Source organism: Pollicipes pollicipes, unplaced genomic scaffold (assembly GCF_011947565.3).
Source record: "Pollicipes pollicipes isolate AB1234 unplaced genomic scaffold, Ppol_2.1 Scaffold_4881;HRSCAF=5763_pilon_pilon_pilon, whole genome shotgun sequence".
NCBI lineage: Eukaryota > Metazoa > Arthropoda > Thecostraca > Pollicipedomorpha > Pollicipedidae > Pollicipes > Pollicipes pollicipes.
In genome coordinates this window covers 40,384,430-40,406,294 of record NW_023596576.1, presented here as the reverse complement: position 1 = coordinate 40,406,294, position 21,865 = coordinate 40,384,430, and the positions used below count along the sequence as shown (strand labels likewise).

The following is a 21,865-nucleotide window of genomic DNA, read 5'->3' as shown; positions in this document are numbered from 1 at the left end:
TTGAACGAATATGTCTGTATTATATCTCACATAATAACAGCGAGCTTTACAAAGGACACGGCACGATTTCAACGAACAACATGCATGTATGACGAAGGACGAGTGTGACGAAGGAACCAAGGACATGGCCGCATTTAACGAACCACGGTGCTTTGTTTTGGAGAGTGGTTCATACAAGAGGGGAATCACCCTCGACGCCGCCGATGTGCTCGCGGGTGTGGCTGAAGTCGGGCAGGTGGTCACCCTCCGGGTGGAAGCCGTTCTCGTCGGCAGTCCAGTTGACGGTGTAGGTGACGCCCTCCCACTCATACGAGTAGGAGCCACTCCTCACGTAGTTGCCAGTCTCCGGCTCGTTGCCCGGGTACGAGATGCCGTCCTCGTTGGACCTGATCCCGTTGGTGGTCTCGTACCTGCAATGGCATGATCATCGTCAATGCCCATATTGTATGAAGTTTCTTACTTCTAAGGAAGAATATTCGGTGGCCACGTGGTGCGGGTTCTGTCGTTACAATAACTTAATTTCATCCGAATAGGACTGACGAGATTGTCATTTTCTGCACAGATGATTACGTGATAATCAGCCCATGCCTAATTATGTGATGCCTGCTGGCATATTGAACCAGAAGACTTCAGTTGCATAGAAGTAAATCATTTCATAACAATCCAGAACTGCTATGGGTGGCAGGATATGCTTCTGAAAGCCACTCGCCGGGCGCTGGTCGCAGCGAACAAGTGACAAGCGCAGATCGTTCGGGGCTCATCACAAGTGAGTTCGAACCCCACATCGCGTATGACATTCACATTTCCGTAACAAAGAAGGGGAGAACTGAACCAGTGGAAGGTCGTCTGGGGACATTCTGTGCACTGTCAATGAATTCAGATCGGTTTTTTAACGGTGAATAGCAAAATTATCAGATATTTTGTGGCATTTGGATGGCGGCGTTAGTACCAATGCAACCAGCCGCTGGTTAGCGAGTGCTGTTACTCCACCACCATCAGGTAAGCAACTTATCCAATTATATTTTAGTAATAATAAATCAATGTTATGGCCGCGTGTCATTGTAAGTTTTCGATGTGGAATTCTGGATATTCGCCGTTTTCTAGGTCTGCCTGTCTCACAGCAATTTTCCACTTATGATTATTCGTGGTGAAAAGTTGCAGTAAATGTGTTGTAAGAACGTAGTGTTGCTGGAAATTTTGCCACGGTGATGCAACTCTAAAGCATCGCCGCCGCTGAAAACCGCACGCCGCCGTGGAGAAGGCAAAACGTCGCCACAGGTGTTACGTTCGTTCTGCTATGTCTTCGGCTACGGCATCACGGACTTGAGCGAGAACCGGCAACTTGTTCAGAGTGGTACTCACGTGGCCTCGTAAGAACCATCCTCCTCGATGCCGTACTGGAAGTTGGCGATTTTGGCGCTCTTGTCGGCCACAGCCAGCGCCACGAAGCACAGGAGGAGAATCTGAAATGGACATGCTTCCGTGAGATTAACGATTTATGAGGCTGCCATGCTCCAGTCAGATCCTCTGCTTAACCATGCCATTGCCAAAACGTGCGATTCTTCTAGCAAACAAGGAAATATTTCCCTTGTCATTAAGTACGCTTTTGTAGGCAACAGAGCTGGCCTGACTCCGGTTTGGTAGATCGCGAATCAACGCGGTCACCACCTTTCCGAAGAAGCACGCCGCAAATTACTGCACTTTGGTGAACATCGAACAGTTCCCACGTAATAAAACTCTTCCTAGTCCCTTTGAGCACGTCTTCTCCAGCTGTGTACACACGGTCGCGACAGACACAGCTAACGCTGCGATGCTCAGCGGTTTCAAGTGGCGGAGGAACACTTACGGTCTTCATCGTGAGACTTGAGGTGATCTACTGATGTTTATGCCAGCGTCAGGACCGGCTTATATACCTCACTGCCCGCTACCGACAGCGACAATGTAGAAAAACCAGATTTTGTTAAGCTTGATCTTGAGAGACAAATCTCGGTAAGTTTGCAAAAATGCCGTGCGCAGGATGTTACGTGCCTGGTTGATTTTAAGTGATAGGGGATATTCATCATGGCTTTACGCGGTGAATTATGCCTTATTCTACAAAGGCCCACTGGCGGACCTTCCAAAGGTCTTTGGAATGGACAAATGCGGCATACAAGTATCCCATAGTAGCTTGTCTGTCCTTAAAAGGCTTGACACGAGTTACTGCTCTCGTTTGCAAGGATGGGTGGGGTAAAATGTCAGCGAGGTATCCATGTAGCGGAAAATATGAAACCTGTTTGCTTAATTAATTATCAATATTATATCAAGCTGTGGCTTTCACAATGCTGAGATAGCTCGTGAGGATGTAGTTCACGATATTTCCCACCATGGCCCTGCTCACAACACCTTGCTTAAGGCACCTGCGGTTGCCGCGGTCGCTGCGTCCACGCCGATCAGCACCGAGCATTCGTGTGACACTTTATCATGTCATGACGTCATAGTTATGCAATGTCGTCACGAAGCGCGTCATGGTTCTACGTTCACTGCGGTTTATAAGAAGCAGCCGCAGTCATCGTTGACGAGGCTGCGACACATGAGGCGCGTTTAGAACTGTTCAAATGTATGCGCGTATGCGTAGTCTTATCGGCAGCGGCCTATTTTGTATGCGCAGTGATTGGACATGGGTAAAGGCGCGGTCAGAGCCTTGGTAAGAGCGCACAGGATTGACAAGGGGCCCTGGATGTGAAACGCCCTCCCCCCGAACAAGACATGATCTTCTAAAGCTTCTAAAGGGGCACGGTTTTTTGTTTTATACTTATTTTGTCGTCTGGATATAGCTAGATGTAGATGCATATATCGATATAGCTAGAGCAGAAGCCAGAAGCTGTCGAAAAATGCAATTCCGTGTGCATTTTGAAGTCAGTAAGCAGAAGGAAGGGTATGTTAAATGACTGCACAAAATAACGCACCGGCGCTTTTCATTTTGCTCTGATTCGGTGAAGTTTCCCTCATCCGATAGGTCTCATAGACTTTGCTCGGTTTTTGCGGAGTCCGCAAAGAGACTGAGGTCCCATGAACGTGGTTTACACATCAAAATGGGGTCACAGATTTGTGCGCAATTGTAACTCACAAAAACAAAAGTCCACGCCCTGCATTGCAGTCCCCTTAGGTCGTGCGTAATCCTTCTGCCCTTCAGTTATCACTAGGCGGCAGTTCAAGCCGCCGAAAATGGTGACACGCCTTAAAAAGGAACCTTAGAACGCTTAAAGAGTGCTGCACATTTGTATGGGGTTTTGAACTTAAATAGCCCACTGATATAAATATGCATCAATAACCAACGATCGTTTCCCGATCATTCGGTGGAGTTGATAGCTTCAGCATTCTTAAGACCTATACCCCCTAGTTCTGAGCTATACGTCCGGGAAGATGTTCCGGGCTATTTCGGGAGACTATTTCAGCGGCACCCTATCATCTGTGATACCATGATAACGTCACTCAAGTCCTGCCATTTCATTCGTCATGCGGCGACCGAGGCTAAAGTTATAATTATCAAGTCGTTCATATCTGGCGTTCATGAGCACGATTTCCAGATATAATTAACGGCCGTCAATCGGCTATGAGTCATTCTTGTTCAATATATGGTGACTTATTGGGGAGCGTATGTACCAAAAAAAAGAAGAAATTATGTTGTCTAGGGCCGTCTTTTCCTCTTAAAAGTATACCAATCCTTACCAATGAGATTTTATCATATCTGATGATTGCTTCGTTTCCTTAAAGTGTAGAACATGCCCTGCAAGGATATGAATTCAGAGGTTCAAAAGGCACTCCCGACGTAGAATTCACCTGTGCAAAGTTAAGATGTATAATAGGTACGGATTGACATTTACAGCACGCAAACTGGTTGTCGAACTGGAGAGAGAAAGGCAGAATCTTTATTTTTCGTGTTGGTCTAGCTGCTTGTCTGTTCAGACGACAGGCTAAAAATTATAAAGGTGAAATAGGCGCCGAAGCCTATACTCTTTGAACCGTGCGAGTTCCTTATGAAGGACTACCGGAAGCATTGGTTCACCACTCTCGTTCCCGCGCGCCCAGCCCTCGCCGCTCGGTGTTACCTGCAGCCGCCAGCGCCGCTCGTTTCTCCGGAAGCTGCCATCTCAGCCATAGCTATTCTTGCTCTTAAGATAATCAATTGTAAGTTACATTGAGAAAATGTGATGTACTTCATTGGTGTTTCTGTGGTGCTTCCATGTACTTTTGCGGAATTTGTAACTCATTTGCGTCGCAAGTCGATTGCACAGAGGTGTGGGCGTTATTGGGCGAACATGTGCGGCCGTTTTTAGTTTTGACGGAATTTCGATCCACACAATTAAACACTAAAAAATATCCATTAGGTTTTTTCCCGGCCATGCATTCCCAGCACGGCGTGTGCATCGACTGCCAATCTCGCAGCACGGGGCGGGGTCCTCTGGTCGATCCGGGGGGCCTTTACGCGATAGGTTAAAGCAACCATACATTGGTTGGTTGGTTGGTACATCGGTTGCCTCCCTGAAGCGGGAAGCACCCTGACCCGGGCATTTGGCCCACATCGACGCGAGATCTGTTGTCGCCGCAGGTGGTGAAGCAATTGTCGCAGAGATTCCAGCTCGGTTTCCAGGCTCTTAACTTAAATGGCACGGAAGCTTCCTCGTTCGTTACTTTGGTCCAAACAGACGCAGGGCTTACCAAAGTCCCATTGTGGGCTCTCATTATAAGTTTTCATTTCTCCTTTCATTGTCAGAGGGTCTCCACGGACGCAACAAACCCTCGGGCATTCGGCCTCCCGTTCCCGTCAAATGTTCCCTGACCGACTTGGAACAATTTACTGACACAGGACATCCTGTGAGGCACTTTGGGCTCCTAACCGACACAGGGGCTCCTCGTTGCTGCAGGGACCCTGACCAATGGAAATCGCGAGCCCCAGCCTCATCACTGCTTGGGAAGTGAGCCCACAGGGCTGAGACCGACACGGAGCCGACTGTTCGATGCTGGTGGCTTCTGGCCAACGTAGAACCCGCATTGGCCCAGAGGTCTCCATTCGGCGTAAAGGCACTTCAATATTTGAGTTCACGGCTCTTCGGGCAAAGGTCCTCTACGTGACCTTCAGTGAGTCCTCCGGCCCCTTTAGTCCTTCAGTCAGGTCCTTGATCTTTGGTTCCGAGGGGCCCTTGGGCTCCCTCGAACAGAGCCCTGGGAGAACCGGGTGGCCTTGGCGGCACAAGACCGCTGTTAGGCAATGTGCGCCCCTCACCGATTTATAGATATAATGGCAGCCAATGGGCTCTAAATGAATGTTGTCTACAATGGCGCAATCAAACAGAGACGCAATGGGGAGAATATGTCCTAAAACAAGTTGTGTGGTCTGCAGCAGCATTTTCCTCTCAAAGACGAATTACGAATTCAAAGCTCTGATGGTTAGTTAACGGCCCTCAGTATACCGGTAGGTACTGGTTGAATGACGTTATAATGCTAAATAACGATATAATTCACGTTTGCAATTTTTTCACAAACAATTCAATTCACATCACGTACGCAATGTTTGGAGCTGTGCTTATGCCCAAAAAAGACAAGGGTTCATAAATTTTCGGCAAAATGTTAACTTAAAAAGATAAGGCACTTCTATCCAGAAAACGTTCCCATCCGTGTACACTGCCTCTAAAAGGTGTCAAAAAATAGAAATCGTCCAAGCTCCCAACACCCCACATACAGCTAAAGGCTACAAAAAGAGCACAGCTGGCTGGGCCGGAGGTTTTCAAAGTCCCACGCAGATAATTAGATAACAGCAGTACTTACCGCGATCATCAGCGACCACAAACATTGCAGGAACCTCATTTGTATTTTACATTTTTATTTTAACGTTTGCGCTTGTTGCGCTGTCTATTTCATTAGTTCGAATATAACTAAAACGGTTGTTTTCAGTGTCGTGTATTAATTTACCCTGCGTCGTATTACTGTGTGTTGTCCTGTGTTCCACCAGTGGTGTGTTCGCTCCCCGTTAACAGGCGCCCGGGTGCCGGGCTAGATACCCTTCTTTCGAGTGCGGAGAGGTCAATTTGAGCCCCACTGAGATCTCGAGAACTTAGAAAGCTAGAGACACCAAATTTACAGGGTGTATTGAACTGTACGTGAATTCACTTAGGCCAAAGTTTCAGGTTCCTAGATTATGATCTTCGGGTCGATAAGGTCAAATAAGGTCAAGTTCCAGGTTGGTCTTCAAAGTGCGCCCAAAACCTAGATAACCGTTTCTAAGCAAAACGTCATATGCTCGTTCAAGGTTAGTGACCTTGTTTGATCTTTTGAAGGTCAGTGCGGCCAAAATCATACAAGATTGCTTTGAGCTTTGCATTTGACAAAGCAACACAGATTACGCTAGGCAGTATGTTCCTAAAGCAAAATGCTGACCTATGTCCATTTAGGTCAATGACTTACTCTGACCTCTAAGAAGTCCGCGAATGATGTATAATGCGGTTTCTGCTATCAATCAATTTGAAATCAGCACCAGAAACTGTCCCATACAGCAAGCCCTAGAGCAACAAAATAGGTTGGTTTTGACCTTGGTGTGACCTTCATAACTGACCTTAGGTCAATTCAATTTGCTCATTTAACTGTTGTGATGCCTAAGAAAGCATCTCAGAGATGTATGGCTTTGTCCAACACTCAGTTGTTGGATCAGATTGAAGGATTCCCTAGAAATTGTGTTCGCTGAAACCATGGTCTGACTTTGACCTGCCATAGGTCAGCGACCTTGCAAGGTACATCTAAATTTTTGATGCCGAACGATCCGCTATCCAATTGTCTACAGCTATGCAACATTTGGCGTGGCTGTACCGCGCCGTTCAGAAACTATTCTGGAAATCCTTCGGTGGGGGTCTATTTGAACCACCCGAGCGCGGATTAACGTGCCTCCCCAAGGTTCGAAAAGTGTTTTTTCGGCAAAAGCGATAGCAAACCTTCGAACGCATGTGGGTGAACCATTGAGCGCTGAGTGTGCGCACAGCAGTAGGTAGATTCAACACACTGAAAGAACCAGGCGCAAATTTAGTAAACAGAATGAACCACCAGCGCTGTTTATTTTAGAATAGTTGCGTGAACACTTTCTAAGCCGACAACGCTCAGGGACATCGACGCATTTTTAACTCTTCAGATATAGTTATTGAGGCCTCCATAAACGCAGAATGTAGATCAAAATGAGCTCAAAGCTTTATTTTGATATTGCCAAGTCACATTCGTCTAGAAATGTTCAAACTTCACGCAGAATTGAATAGTGAAAACAGTCAGACCATGGAGTTCTGAACATACGCGCTTGCAAGCCTTTCAAACAAAAAACTCTGAACCCCGCGTTACAGCTCCGTAGGCCCCACGTCATCGGTCCCCGGCTAATTCTAAGTTGCAGCCAACGAATGGACGAAAACGATGGCGCACCTGCAAGAAATGCCTGCGAACGCTTTGTGACATAAGTAAGCACGTTCAAAAAGCAGCCCGGAGAATAATTCGCCTGCAAGATCTTTATGTCGCCAAAAGGAACGAACCGTGTTTACAACACCGCAAAATGGTGCCGGAATCTGGTATGCAATATCAAAGCACTGGTAAAATTTCGGTTTTTCGTGTTGATGTAACACCTAAGCTGTTTGGAGGACAATCTAGAAATTATACAGGTCGTATACACACACCAGTCTTATCTTTAAACGACGCGACCTACTTTCAGGCTTTCGGCAGGATTATTTCACACCGGTCGTTCTCGCGCGCCCGCCGCCCGCCGCCCGCCGCCTGGTGTTGCTGCAGCGGCCAACGCCGCTCGGCTTGATAGCAACTGCAGCCGCCGCCCACCAGCATTCTTGCTTTTTGAACCGCGAGAACGCGTGCTCAGAACCTCTTATGAAATCTGCCTCACCAGTCAATTCTGCAAAAGGATTGGCGCTCCCAGGCAAACATGGGATGACCTTTTCATTGTCGACCTCATTTCCGTGCAACCTATTGCATGCTTATAAGACCTCACGCCTTTTTCGGGCAAAGAGAAACATTCTCTTAGTATGCTCAACCCTCTATTGTCTCTATAGTTTCAATGCTATGCATTCTTGTGTTTTGGTATTTTCAACAACGTATCCATATTTTGCGGATTTTCTTTTGTCCAAAAATATAGGTTTCAGGTATATGTGCTAGAAACATACCAGTGCTTAAAGCCGAAACTGAAGCTCGGCTGATACCGATTCATTTCATTTGTCACCTCAGTTTTGTGCAATGAGCAGTGTGCGAACACGATTCAGTTTTCATGTTGTCCTCAATACGGTCTAAATCCTTGCTAACTGCGGTTCCGCCACGTGCGGTTGGCGTAAGCTGCCGATAACCTTACAGCAATTTTGATCCAACTGCCTCTTGACTCAGGCAGTTTGCACTTTGAAGCGGCTTTGTGGACTAGGCGGTGCAGTAATGTGTTGGCAAACCGATCACGTATCACGATCATTAAGCCTTCACCACATGGGTGCAGTTTCACGAAACAGGCTCGGAGTGCTGGGTGGGGGAATGGTTTGAATTGCCTCTAAAATGCAATACAATCAGGTTTTCTAACTCAAAGGCCAGAACGACTCAACAATTATTTAGATTTTCACCGCGCTGCCTTAACGCTGCCAAATGTACTTTCGGAAGTAGAGCAAGTACTTCTTGGCCTTGATCATCGCGTGGCAAATTAAATTGTAGAGCTTGAATGGCGTTGTTATGGCGCCTTGGATGCCTGGGTGGCCTTGAACTAGTCTGCGCATAGGTTAGCATGTAGGTTTATGTCTTGAGAAGGGCAGGGCTGTGAACTGCACCGGAGGACTCCGCGTTCTCTCTCTCCTCTCCTCTCATTCTTTGTGAACTGCACCGGAGGACTCATCGTTCTTTCTCTCCTTTCCCCTCGTTCTCTCTGAGCTGCACCGGAAGACTCCGCGTTCTTTCTCTCCGCTCCTCTCGTTCTTTATGAACTGCACCGGAGGACTCCGCGTTCTTTCTCTCCGCTCCTCCCGTTCTCTGTGAACTGCACCGGAGGACTCCGCATTCGTTCTCTCCATTCCTCTCGTTCTTTGTGAACTGCACCGGAGGACTCAGCGTTCTTTATTCCCGCTCCTCTCTTTCTCTGTGAACTGCACCGCAGGACTCCGCGTTCGTCCGTGTGCCGTCATTGTAATCACCTGCATAAGAGAACGCGTGAACGCCCGAGTACAGTGCATTAGAGCCAGCCTGAAGTGTGCTGTCGTTTACGTCAACGAGCAAAGCGCGCACGCCTTTAGACACATCGGGAAAGATATCTATTTGACATACGCCTGCTTCTCTTTAATGCCTGTGAGCATATGGTGGGCCGCGCCAACTTTTCACGCACGCATGCATCTTTGAATGTCGAGGAACTTGGAGATGATTCTCTCGTAGTGCATACATTTTGGGTGTCGTGTCGTGCCGGGTGTGGGTGTTCTGGTTATTCGGATGCTTACTCTCTAGTAAGCCAACTTAACGCCCCCATTTGCCTATCACGTGATCATAATGCTGCGCAATTTTCGCCGACAACACGTCTAGTGTTACTCTTAAGCATGTTGGTACTACTGGCGGCAGTCTTGATGGTGCCAGCGTAATAGAGCATCGCAAAAGCAAATCTGCGGCTACAGAACCGAATCAAAATACCCAGGGGCCAAAAAAGCAGCACAACACGGACGGAAATGCCCATTGCACAGGTTTCAACCGCCCTCATTCCTAAGCAGGGATTCCAAGATTTCAGCTGCTGCTCATTAGAAAGTCCGCAAGCACTATTCATATAAATAACCCGAAGTCTTCGCATCAATGTATGACATGAAAACGGATGAACCAAGGACGTAACAGGATTTTCACACAACATACACACAGAAATGACGATGGACCTCTGCTCAGACAAAGACGAAAATATACGATATAGCTGCTAAGTAGAAAGGGCTGGTTGTTTTAACTGGGTGCTGATTTACCAAACCAGTGATTTTCATTATCAAATGCTGGATTTTTACTGCACACCCTCAACGCCTCCGATGTGCTCGCGGGTGTGGCTGAAGTCGGGCAGGTGGTCACCCTCCGGGTGGAAGCCGTTCTCGTCGGCAGTCCAGTCGACGGTGTAGGTGACGCCCTCCCAATCGTACGAGTAGGAGCCAGTCCTCACGTAGTTGCCAGTCTCCGGCTCGTTGCCCGGGTACGAGATGCCGTCCTCGTTGGACAAGATCCCGTTGGTGGTCTCGTACCTGCGACGAACGTAAAGGTTTCAACCTCCGGAAATACATTTGGGAAGAAGAAGACGGAAACAGTGTACGCACTTTGCAATGCGAGGAACATAGTGCAGCACTGCTTGTCGGCGGAACCCATGCTCCAATTCGATTTTAAGGATTCGAATCCAAGTCAGTGATTTGTGTTTTTGAAGCAGATCACTCGAGTTAGAAAGAAACCCTTTATTCCAGAAACCCTACACCGATTTGGCACGCTAAACTAAAAGAGGGTGCAAAACCCTCGATCACCTTCCATGACAGCAGCTCACTTACAGCCCTCGGTTTGAGATAGCTCGGTGGTGACAAGACAGTGAGCTGTCTCGTGCCGCGGGGGCCAAGCGATGCGTTGGTAGACTTGGGGGTTTCGTTTGGTAAGGAGATTATGCAAAAAAATCAACATCCTCAGCAACATTCACCAACAACATTGGTCAGTGCGCTAGCAAATCTGTCGTTCATGCTAATATAACAGGTGGAAAGCTTCGAATGTAACCTTTGCAAGCAAGCTCATAACTAATTTGCTTCAGAGACAGCTGCAATGATAGCCCAAAGCCTGCTTATAGCGTACTTTGGGTCTGGTGACACTGGGCTTTTTTGGACGGAATGGGCACACTTGCCACAATGTAGACTTTTTCTGATACAGACAGTCTCGTGTAAAACGTGAATATTTGGGATAGATATTGCTCAAACTATACAGAGCCACACTCCCGTTAAGTCTCCATGGCCCGGTCTAATTTGGTTCCGTCCGGAGCATCACGTATTCGAGATCTGCGTCGGAGAAGGTGACACCTGCCGCTCTCCGGCCGACTTCGGGCGAGTCTGTAGTTAATACAGCTCTGAGTACCGTCAGCGAGTTGGATGTGGCACACTGGCATACACCGTGCAGATGTAGAAACAGCTGCTTTCACGTCTTAAATTGTTCAATTGCTGAGATCTGACAGGAAGCGTTAAGAGCACTTAAAACGGGTGAGAATGCGGTTTATTCACGGGAGTGCGTGACTGTCTACACACATCGGCTTAAACTTTGGCATACGCCGTTGTACGTTTCCCGTTTCGCGTAATATTCTGGCCTTCGTTTTGCAGTGAGGCGAGTCGTACGGGCTTGGTCCCTGCCTCGACCGTTACCTTCAGCCGTCTTAAAGATTGCCAAATTTTATTAGCAAATTTTGCAAGATCAGACACCTTGCATGTACAAATCTAGAAGCCAGGAGATGTTTAACGCGCGTGGATAAAGAAAAAAACGCGCAGTTTGTCGCAGCGCGGTTTTGGTGCGTTTGTTGCTGTTTCTAACCTAGCCGCTTGAAGCTACGTTTCTTCCTTGAGGTAACTTTACGAATGGCTAGCAAATCCTGCTCAAATTTGCAGTCTGACACTTTCTTTGAAAACTTAGAACCACTTAGAATCTTACTGGGATGCGTAGGAGCCATCCTCCTCGATGCCGTACTGGTAGTTGACGATTCTCGCCCCCTGGTCTGCCGCAACTAACGCCAGCACGCAGAAAAGAATGATCTGAAAAAGCGCAAACAACTGTGAAAGAGGACACATTTAAACAGCTGTTGTCAATGAACAAGGTTATATGCACGTGTTTACGCCATGCACCTAACTTGCCTTTCGTTGCAATTGCTGACAGACTTTGTTCCTGCATACTTACAGCCCTCATGTTTGATGACGAGACCAGCGAGTGACTGCGTCTGAGCTGGGTGAGCTTATATACCCCACTGAGTGTGCGCACACGTCACAAGAGTGAAGCAACCGAAGCGGTTTCTTGATCTCTGAAGATTCTGCACGCAGCTTATGACCTGTGCGCAGCTAATCCCGCTGATCCTTGACGCACGAGAGACCACTTTTCGTGTCGTCAGTCTTCGTATTGCCGCCATTCGGAAACAAATCATATGGTTATGTCTGGACGAACCGACCGATTTTGCCGGTGTTCTAACGCGATCAGCCTGCATTTTATGTTTCAAAGTGCTTGCAGGGAAATAGCAGCGAGGGCAAATACCTAAAGTGGGTGTTCCACATTTGTATGAGGGTTTGGATTGAAATAGCCAGCTTGAAGACCTTTCAGTGCCGCTTACAACGCTATCCCTCTTAAAACCTTAACAACTTCAGTTTCTGAGCTACACACCCACAGAGATGGAGAGACACTTTCTAAGAGAAAATTTCACTGTCACCTTGGCATTCATGCTTCATAACGACGTTATCCAAACCTTGCTATTCCATAGGCCATGCGGCTATCATGGCCAAGAAAAATACAATTGCCGAGGCGCTCATATTCGGCTCTCTTGCTCTGCAGCACGGTTGGCGAAGGCTGCAGCCGCAAGCCGTTTCCTCGCTGTGCCTGCCATGTTTTGCTTGCAAGCAAGTCGGACAGTTATTTGAGATGACGCTGACACATTTCTGGCTGTAGCAAAACATAACAAATCATTTTTGGTTGTGCCTGCTTGCAATAACTGTGTTTTAGTAAAACAGACCTTTGATGCTCAGCGACTTTGATTTGCGGCCCTGATTTTAGAGTAAAAATTAACGAAAAAATGTGGCCGGTTCCGACATTGCTTTGATGTTCAGAAACAACATCCCATTTAAACCTGAAGCTTTTACGGCAATTATAATATATCGTGGTGTTGATTAGGTACCAAGTGGACCAGCACTTAAAGAACTGCATTTCATTGGCCATGCATTTGTTTTGTGCTGACATGCATTAGGGGGGGGGGGGCAAAAAAGCATTGAAGGATCCTACGAGAAAATGCCGAGATCCAGGGCAACGTTGAAGGCTCCTTAACGATCGATTGACCCAGCAAGTGGACATATTGAGCCCCAGCAGCAGCGTAACACCTCTGGACAACGTCATAAGTCTCAAAATTTTCCCCATTTACGACCCTGTCAATCAGCAAAGAATGAACTTAAGGGAATGTTTCACATTTGAGGATATTGAGTTAGGCATCAGATATGATGGGAAATATCCATTCAAATCGGAATTACCTAAGACCTGATGTAGATGACCTCCAAACGACCGAGTGTACCAAGCGGTTTACCAGATGGGTCAAGAGCATAGAGTCCTCCATTCAAGTGAGAAGTATCCAAGACCCAGTGCGGCCGGTCATTGAAAGATCGAGTGTACCCGAGCAGGCCACCAGATGGCCCCCAACAGGAGCGTAACGCTCTACACTTAAATACCAAAACCCAACGTGCCGGGCTGAACAATCCGGGGTGCCCGAGCAGGTTAACAGATGGGGACCCCGACAAGTGAGTAGGGCCCCATTCGAACGCAAAGCATCCAAACGCAATGTGGACGGTCCCCGAACGTTCGAGTGTGTCCAAGCAAGTTAACAGATGGACCCCGACAAGGGGGTGTAGCCCTAAGCAAGGGATGGCGAACTGAATTGGCCCTTGACCAAATTGGAAAGGCCCATGAGCACATCGTGAATGTGTCGGTCGGTTAACCGAGACCAACGTGAAGGGCCCCTGGGCAGCCGAGAATAGCCGGGCAGGTTTGCACATGGTGCCTCCAGCTATAGCGTAGAGAACCTTTCGGGCGAATGAAAAGAATCCGTGGAACGCCCCTGATTGACAAAAGCGCCTTCGCTTGCTAACGGGAAGAGCCCCAGCCGCGGCACAGAGCACCCCACATGCAACTAAAATCAAGAGCAACGTACAAGGCTCCTTAACGAACGGATCGGTCCTGCAAGTGGCAATATAGGGCCCCCGAAAACAGTGTAGCGCCTCTGGACAGCATGATGAGCCTTAAAACCTCCCAATCACCATGATCTCAACCAGTGAAGAATGATTTGTGTCTTCTCGTGAGCCATTGACTTTTGCCTGTGACTGTTCCTGGTCGACCGGAAGCCAAAAAAGTCCAGTTTGTTGTGTTTTGTGCAAAAAGCATCTGTTCGGCTGTTGTGAGCCCTTCGGAGCCCGTGGGCCCCTTCGGGACCCAACGGCAGGGGAGCATAGCCCCACCTCCTCTATCTTTAGATCTGCCTCTGACTGATGCTGCACGTTATTTGTTTTAACACTGAAATGGTCTGCTAATTTGTCGAGTGCGTGCTTTTTTCCTCATGACGCCATTCTTATGTGAGGCATGTGACTCATCGGCACGGCGTTGTTAGAAATGATCAGGTCACGATTCAGCTGATGAAATTCACGGGGAATGTGATCCGGCTCGTGGCTCAAAGCGCCATTTTTACAGTGAGCCGACTCCGCTTATGACTCGCCCTAAAACGATTGACTCATGAGCCGATCATGATTCGGCCCGAGTCGAACGCAAGTCTAAGCCCTATGGCCTAGCTGTAAATGTGCGCCGTGGATGCCATATTTTAAACAGGGCTTCGAACCTTCCCCGATGTGGCGTGGCTGTCTTTCAGCCACCACTTGGGAATTAGTGGCAGTACGATCATGAGTCTCAGTTTTGACTCCAAGCCGATGCCGATCGCATTGGTTTGCCCTTATCTTGCAGTCGGCAGTTTTCCACTTTCTTTGTTCTTGCCATCTTGTCACAAGGTGCTTGTTTAAAATTTCGTGGTTTGGGAAACAGCAGCGCACAGAAAAGGAAAAGCACAAAATGAACAGGTGCGTTGAACTGTGACCGTTTGACAGCCGATTCAGCTACAATAATGTCCCCTAAGTCGGCGGACATAGCTAGCGGAGTGCCTGTCTTGTTGCCGCGATTCCAAAGTTGAAAAAGGCAAATCAGGTCATCAACGGGTTCATCCTGAAGCTTGAGAAGACCGGTTCCTCCGCATGAGGGTCAGGGATTGTCGTCCAGGACAGCGTTGTCGGCAGACCAGGTAGGCGAAATAAAGGGACTGGCCCGTTCTTAAGAAGACTAGCCTGGAGTTCTCTTGTAAGAGTATGTCCCTCTTCTCGAACTCTGCTCCCACCCTTATGATAACCACAACAGGTGGCAAACCTAGCAGTAGCCAATTCAGCACACATGTTTACAAGAGCAGTCCACAAACAGGCACTGCTAGTGTAAGCATGTCTGATGAATGAAGTCATAAAATCAATGAGAAAAATTAATGTGAAAATAAATTTGAGTTGCATGACATGCTACTAAAATATGTTAGAACCAACCACAAAGATGGCTATGTGTTCTTAGATCTGCGGCAGGTACTGTTAACAAAGAACCTGTTGTAAATGCGGTTCTCTTTAATTCAATACAGTTTTTGTGTTCTGCTTTTTTGGTGACTTTTGCTGTTTTGAATACAATTTTGCTGTTTTAATGCGCCTTACCTCCTATGTTTGAATTAGACAGCGGAAAGCGGGTTAAGTTAAATTAGCATCAAAGCAGGATCAGGGTGGTTTATTCCCACGGAGGACAATCTTGAGTCACCCAGCTGACGCACAGCAGCTCCCTCTGCCTTTCAATGTACTTCCGGGCTCATGTGTGCACACGGCTTAGGGTGAACGCAACAAATATGCTTTTTGCACATCGCTGAAAACTATACAGATCAGTTTAAATAATTCTTTTGCGACTGTTTCAAGACACTAAAAAACAGCGTGTTCCAAGCTTCCCCGGTACTTGTCACACAAACGTCTTGGCACGTAGTGTATTACAAACATTACGGAGCACGCACATTGGAAAAATCAAAGCAGATCGAATGCATTACTTTTAAAATGGTGGGCAATGAGACAAATGAGATTTCTCCCGCAGGTTCAACGACTTCAAATAACAATTTCGAGCTTTTCAGACGGATGTCGAGAAAACTGGTATTTCTCATCAGATCGTACGCGTCTGATGTAACAATAATTAGAAAGTACAAACAAGTGAAAAAGCCCCTTAAGCCAAGGACCTTTCAACCCGGGCTGGAATCCTTGTGTCAACTACTGGACTCCCTGTGGCGATAAGGGATCTTGTTGCGTCAACAAGAGCCCTGCGTCGATCTGGGGCCAGCTGTCCAGATCTGGGGGCTCCCATGTCAGGGGGGGGGGGGGGGCGGTACATGATTTATCACGTTAAGGGCCTCTGGATCGACCAGGGCACCCCGCCCGCGTGACGACAGTAGGCACCCGCGCCAGCTGATTCGCTGTCGCGCCTACTTGAGACGGTTTGTGTGTTCCACGTCGGAACTTTGTGCTCTAGGGGCATGGAGTGAGCCCTCTTTTCACCTTTCACGGGTTGACGGATCATTGGTCGCGTTTGGAGCTTCCCTGGTAGTTACAGAAGGGACCTCTGCAATTGGCCGGGTAAGCGCACCTGGCCGGTCGCCGCTGCGAGCTGGCGGTGAGGAGGGAGAGTTTCGCACCCCTTCAGGGACGTGGAGGCTCCGACCAGCGGGCCGGCTGGCTGGGCGAGCTGGCTGGGCAGGCTGGCTGGGCGAGTCGGCTGGTTAATGGGCCGGCCGGCTGGCTGGGCGAGCTGGCTGGTCAGGCGGGCCGGCCGGCTGGGCGAGTCGGCTGGTTAACGGGCCGGCTATATGGACGACCTGGCTGGTCAGGCGGGCCAGCAGCACCGAGCACACCGCTAACCGCTGTCGTCTATGATCTTGAGTTCAGCCAAAGTTGTTGGCGATTGCATGCGACTAATCTGGTGCAGTTTTCCAGCTGCTTGTCTTTCAGGAAACATTAGGCCCAGAGGGTTATGATTAAACTTACGACAGTTTTAGTATCAGAACCCCAACGCGGACGTCTTGTCTTTATTGTTACATTGTTTGCAAGCTATCATCATTTCAAACACCATCTGTTTGCGAGGTCCTCCGGCATGTGGAATGTTTTTGTGGTCGGATCGTACGATTAGCTCTACTAGGCTATTGACAGTTTAAGACCGGGTGTTACGTCCACTCATTGTAATAAGCCTTGGAACTAGCGCCCCAAATGGCAAAGGTTGTTTGATCACGTCGTTGCTCACGAGTTAGTCGTATCACCAGCCATTCGTGGAACCATGGAGCCGAGATGGACCTTGGCCCGTGGACATCCATCACCAGAATCGCAGCAACCGGAGGTTCCGTTGTCATCTGGGAAGTTCCAAGCTCCTAATAAGAGGAGCGTGGGAGGCGAACAAATCAAACCGGCAGATTGGCCAATGCTGCAGGCTGGCGATATCCAGGCGCGCGTGCTCACTGGCTCATCCGGTCTGCACACACACATAAAGGTGTTGGAAATAGAGGAGCTCGCGGCCTTCATATTCATTGATCAGTTTTCGTATGATGCCCACGCTGGGGAACGAAACCAGCTTGTACGCATACCAGTGCATGGGCAGCATCCAGCTGACTCAAACAGCAAGAGCTCGCGAATAGACTTCTGTCGCCACCAGAAATGAAAAAAAAAAGTTTTTGGCGCTTTGGCTTCTGACCAGTCTGGAAAAAATCCCTGTCGTGGAAGACTATTGGTCTAATAAAAAACTACGGCAGAACGCAACATTCAAACAGACTATCTCTTTCAGTCACTTCTATCGCATATCGAAACTCCTTCGCTTCGCGGAAAAAGCGCCAAGCCAGATGACGCAGCGCGTCTGTACAAGGTGCAAACCATTCTGGACTTCTTTTAAGAAATATTTCGTAGCCTTCTGTCACCTGAGCAAAGTCCGAGTCAAGACGAGGCAGTCATTTCTTGGAGTGGACGACTGCCTTTCAAGACTTTCAGTTGTATGATACCCACCGGGAATGGCATAAAGGTATACGCGCTGAGCGATGCAAAGACCGGTTACCTGTTGAACATAGATGTTTTGGTGAAGCACGGCCCAGTCTGAAGGGTGGGGTTGGGGATCTCTTGGACCCATTTTTGAACAAAGATCACGTGGTGTACATTGACAACTTACAGAACAGCGTCACCATGTCACGTTTGCTTCTAAGATTCAAAGCTAACACATGTGGCACTCTTCGGGCCAACAGGGGGCAGCCCAAAGAATTCCAAGAGTCGGCAAAAACTTCGGAAAGGGTCGAGGTTTGCGCAGTCACGGACGGTACTTGTGCAGTAGTGTCCTGGGACAAAAAAAGATCCTGTTATAACAACAAAGCACGACGCTAACGCAGCTTCTGTCACATCAAAGAGAGGACAAATGCGACACAAATCTGAATGCGCCGTGGTGTACAATCAGGGCATAAAGGGTGCCGACCAGATGGACCAGAGCCTCTCATACTATTATCCCCTGCGCATATTTATACATTGGACTATAAAAGTGTTCCAATGGTTGTTGCAGACAGCTCTGTATAACGTGCACATCATGCACAAAGCATACAGTGAGACGCCTGCCTCTTACAGAAAGATCACTGAGGCGGCCTCTCACATGTGACTGCAGGAGGGAAGGCAACAGCCCCTGTCGCCCACGGCCTCAAAGCACCAGCCCGTGCAGCTGTAATGTGCAAAAAGCGGGCACGCACGACATGCTCCGTATCGGGCTGTGCTTCAGCTATCTGTTTAAAGTGCTTCGCAGAGTTCCGTAGGGTATAAGCTAGAAATGCGACAGTGAGCTACAAGTCAAGGCCAGCAGCGACGAGCAGCTGATCCACCATATTTGACAGGCTGTTTGATGTTTGGATAGTGTGGAAACTTTGTTGTTTGTACTTTTTGTGTGTTATACAATTAATGCCTTCTATATCCAAAATTTTTCAGCCTGAAAATTATCTCACTATGTGAATTAGCAGACAGTTTCGTTTTCCAGAAGTTACTAACTGTTTACGAAAGCGAAACAGCAGATTCTTGTTTCATATTTTGAAAAACGAGCAATCTTTCAAGAGGCAGCCCCCATCTGCATGCCTGTGTATGCTAAGCAGCATTTTCGCTTTTTATCTATTCGAGTCAGGTTATCCACGACCAGGGTTAGAAAATACGTTCCTTGAAATAAGTACATCGATTCTGTTGTAATTAACCTTCAGCTGAACCGAGTTTCAAACATTTGCTCAGACCTTGGTCTATTCAAGACCACCCAATAAGTTCCTCGTTCGTGGCGTCTCGCGGGTCTGGTGTCAAAGTGTTTGCCTGGCCCGGCCATCTAATTCGGACTTTCCAGTGGTCATCCCAGCGCTGCAAAACCAAAAAGTAAGCGATCGTCGTAGCCAGGAGTGTCACGTTATAAAATTGTTTGGGGAGCTCAGCCGAAAAGTTTGACGTAACTCCCCAAAACCAAATTATTCCCCCGGGTTCAGCGGCCTAAATTTGCGTCCTTGATGTTAAGGTTGAAAATTTTAATATTTTGTGGAACCAACATTGTTTTTCTGCGAAAGAATGACTTGCCATTTCAGGTCACTCTGAGCTGCCTTTTTGTGGAAAGCCTAGAGTGTGGTGTAACTCACAGAAAAAATTGATAAGTCTCATTGAAAGATCACTAATCATTACCGCTGCTGTTGCCCATGTTATATAACTACCCCACGCTTATGGGACAAATGCATTTGGCCACTGTGAGGAAAACATGCGTTAACTTTTATCTGCCTCTCCCCATGAACTTTTCAAAGCTGCTGCACATTGCAGTAAATGGTTTTTTATTTAAATCAGGCCTTATCATTTGAAAGGCATGTCAAACATTTGCGGACTAGTTAACATATGAAAGAGTTAGCATGATAAGAGATTTGGCCCAGATTAAGATGACACTAAAATCGATATGTTTATGTACCTGTTGCCTAATATACGTGTGGTTAAGATAATTGTCCTTGATTTATTTGGTTCGGTACTCGCTTTTTGTTTATATGCATTGAGGGGCTTCAGAGGAGCTTCCGATGATGAGACTGCTTCAGTTGTACCAGACCTTTTCTCCGAGTCAGATGCGGTCACCGGGTGATATTTTGTTTCCGAATATGGCGTTCACCTTAGTCGACTTGTCTCATCCTTTAGAATGCTTCTAGTTTGCCGTATTCAAGTGCCATCCAGACAATTGAGGAATAATGAAGGCCTTTTATCGCGTACCGTTCGACAGGAGTATGCGACCGTGGGAAACTCGTTTGCAAGAGCGCCTGGTCCCTCACATAACTTTTCCCGGTGTTATTTGCCACAGTCAAAGCTGATCTTTGTAACAATAAGTCAGGAGGAAGGGGAGGGGAGCCACCGCCTAAGCCAAACCACCGGCAAATGATTTGTGGACATCGCTTAAACGATGGATTTAAGCGGTACACGCCCGAGTAATTTCGAGCTCGCGCTGTTTTAGACGTGCTTTTGTAAATCTTTCTTCAGATGTGTATGACAACATTTGCTGAGCGTCGCAAAAGACTTTAAAGTACCATAGTTATACGTTGACTTGTCCGGTGATTTGATCCTTCCCTGTTGGTGATAATAATGAGATATACAACATCAAGTATGCGGATACTTCCCCGAAAAAGGATAAATCTCATCTTGACAGATGGTCACGACCCACAACCTGCAAGTTGTCACAATACTCTATATCACACAATATCATAATGCGCGGAAATGAGCTATATTTACCAAACGAAGTCTAAGTTGGAGGAAAACCCCGCCGTCAAAATCCGCATCCGTTCACTCGCCCCCTTTTGAACACCTTTGCACTCGGACATCGCTTAAAGGGAGTGTTTCACATTTATATGAGGTTTTGAACTGAAGAATCCATCTTGAAGACCTTTTGGGGCTGTTCATCATGCTGCGCTTCTTAAGACCGAAGCCCCTTCAGTTTCTCGGCTGCATCCCCGCGAAAACGGGAAAATGTATGTTACGGGAAGTATCTCATAGTCACCTTGGCACTCATGATGTCATAGTAACGTTATTCAACTCCTGCCATTCCATAAGCCATGTGGCGATCAAGGGCAAGAAAAGCATAGTTGTCGAGGCATTCATATCTGACGTTTGTGAGCACAATTTCCAGATATGACGGCCGTCAACTGGCCTCAGTCAACTTTGTGCAAGGTCAGATGACGTAATCAAACAATGGCGCATTGGAGAGCACATTTACCAACAGGGAAATGTGCTGTCCAGAGCCGTCTCCTCCACTAAAAAAGTATACCAATGCTTAGAAGTGCGCTTGTTTTATCATATTTGACGCTCACCTCAATATCTTTAACTTTTGAAACATTCCCTTCAAAGCTGCACTCACACACGCAGGAAGCAGAGCATGTCCGTAAAATGTGATTCAATCACACTGCCTTGCACCACGTGGGACATCATGCGGAGAGTGTGTGTATACGAAATGCAAACATTCAGGTTTCCGAACGAAGGTGTGCAATTGAAAATAACTAGGTACGTGATGTCACCATTTATTGGACAGCACTTGATCCGACCCGATCGCTTGTGATATTTATTTTGCAGAAGGTGGGCTTGGTGAATTTCTATATAGCCGAATCGGAGCCATGAAGACGAAAACGCTTTGCAGCAGCTAAACATCTTTTGTCCTGTGATACGAAAACTATGTTGCGCATCAAATAGCAGCCCTCGGTACGATGAGGTCGACCCATTATCCATAACGCATGTTGAGCTTACCAACGCGATATAGGTGGTGAAATGCCGATCGTGTAAGCCACCCTGTTCACCTAGCTGCTCTCACATTCTACGAACTTTTGTTCATTTATTCGTCCTCACTTACATGCCGCCCCGCCCGCCCTATCCGAGGGTCGGGCCACGAGACTCTTCAGGTGCCCCCCCCCCCCCCCCATCCGCAGGGTGCCTCCTTTGTACTGCCCGAGCAACCGAAAACGACTAACCCCGACAGCCAACACTTTGCACCTCCAGCG

General features: G+C 47.7%; 2 protein-coding genes across 2 annotated transcripts; both read right to left on the bottom strand.

Annotated features, from left to right (window-relative positions):
* LOC119101683 (endocuticle structural glycoprotein ABD-4-like) lies at positions 1–1,871 on the bottom strand. Its single transcript, XM_037225102.1, has 3 exons — positions 1,847–1,871; positions 1,363–1,463; positions 1–410 (listed from the first exon to the last, which is right to left on the bottom strand). The coding sequence occupies exons 1-3, from the start codon at positions 1,853–1,855 to the stop codon at positions 170–172; spliced, it is 351 nt and encodes a 116-aa protein (XP_037080997.1). The 5' UTR covers positions 1,856–1,871; the 3' UTR covers positions 1–169.
* Positions 1,872–10,012: 8,141 nt separating this feature from the next.
* LOC119100377 (cuticle protein CP14.6-like) lies at positions 10,013–12,445 on the bottom strand. The gene is made up of 3 exons (XM_037223476.1): positions 12,392–12,445; positions 11,671–11,771; positions 10,013–10,244 (listed from the first exon to the last, which is right to left on the bottom strand). Exons 1-3 carry the CDS (start codon positions 12,443–12,445, stop codon positions 10,013–10,015), a joined length of 387 nt encoding a protein of 128 aa, XP_037079371.1.
* Positions 12,446–21,865: the final 9,420 nt, after the last annotated feature.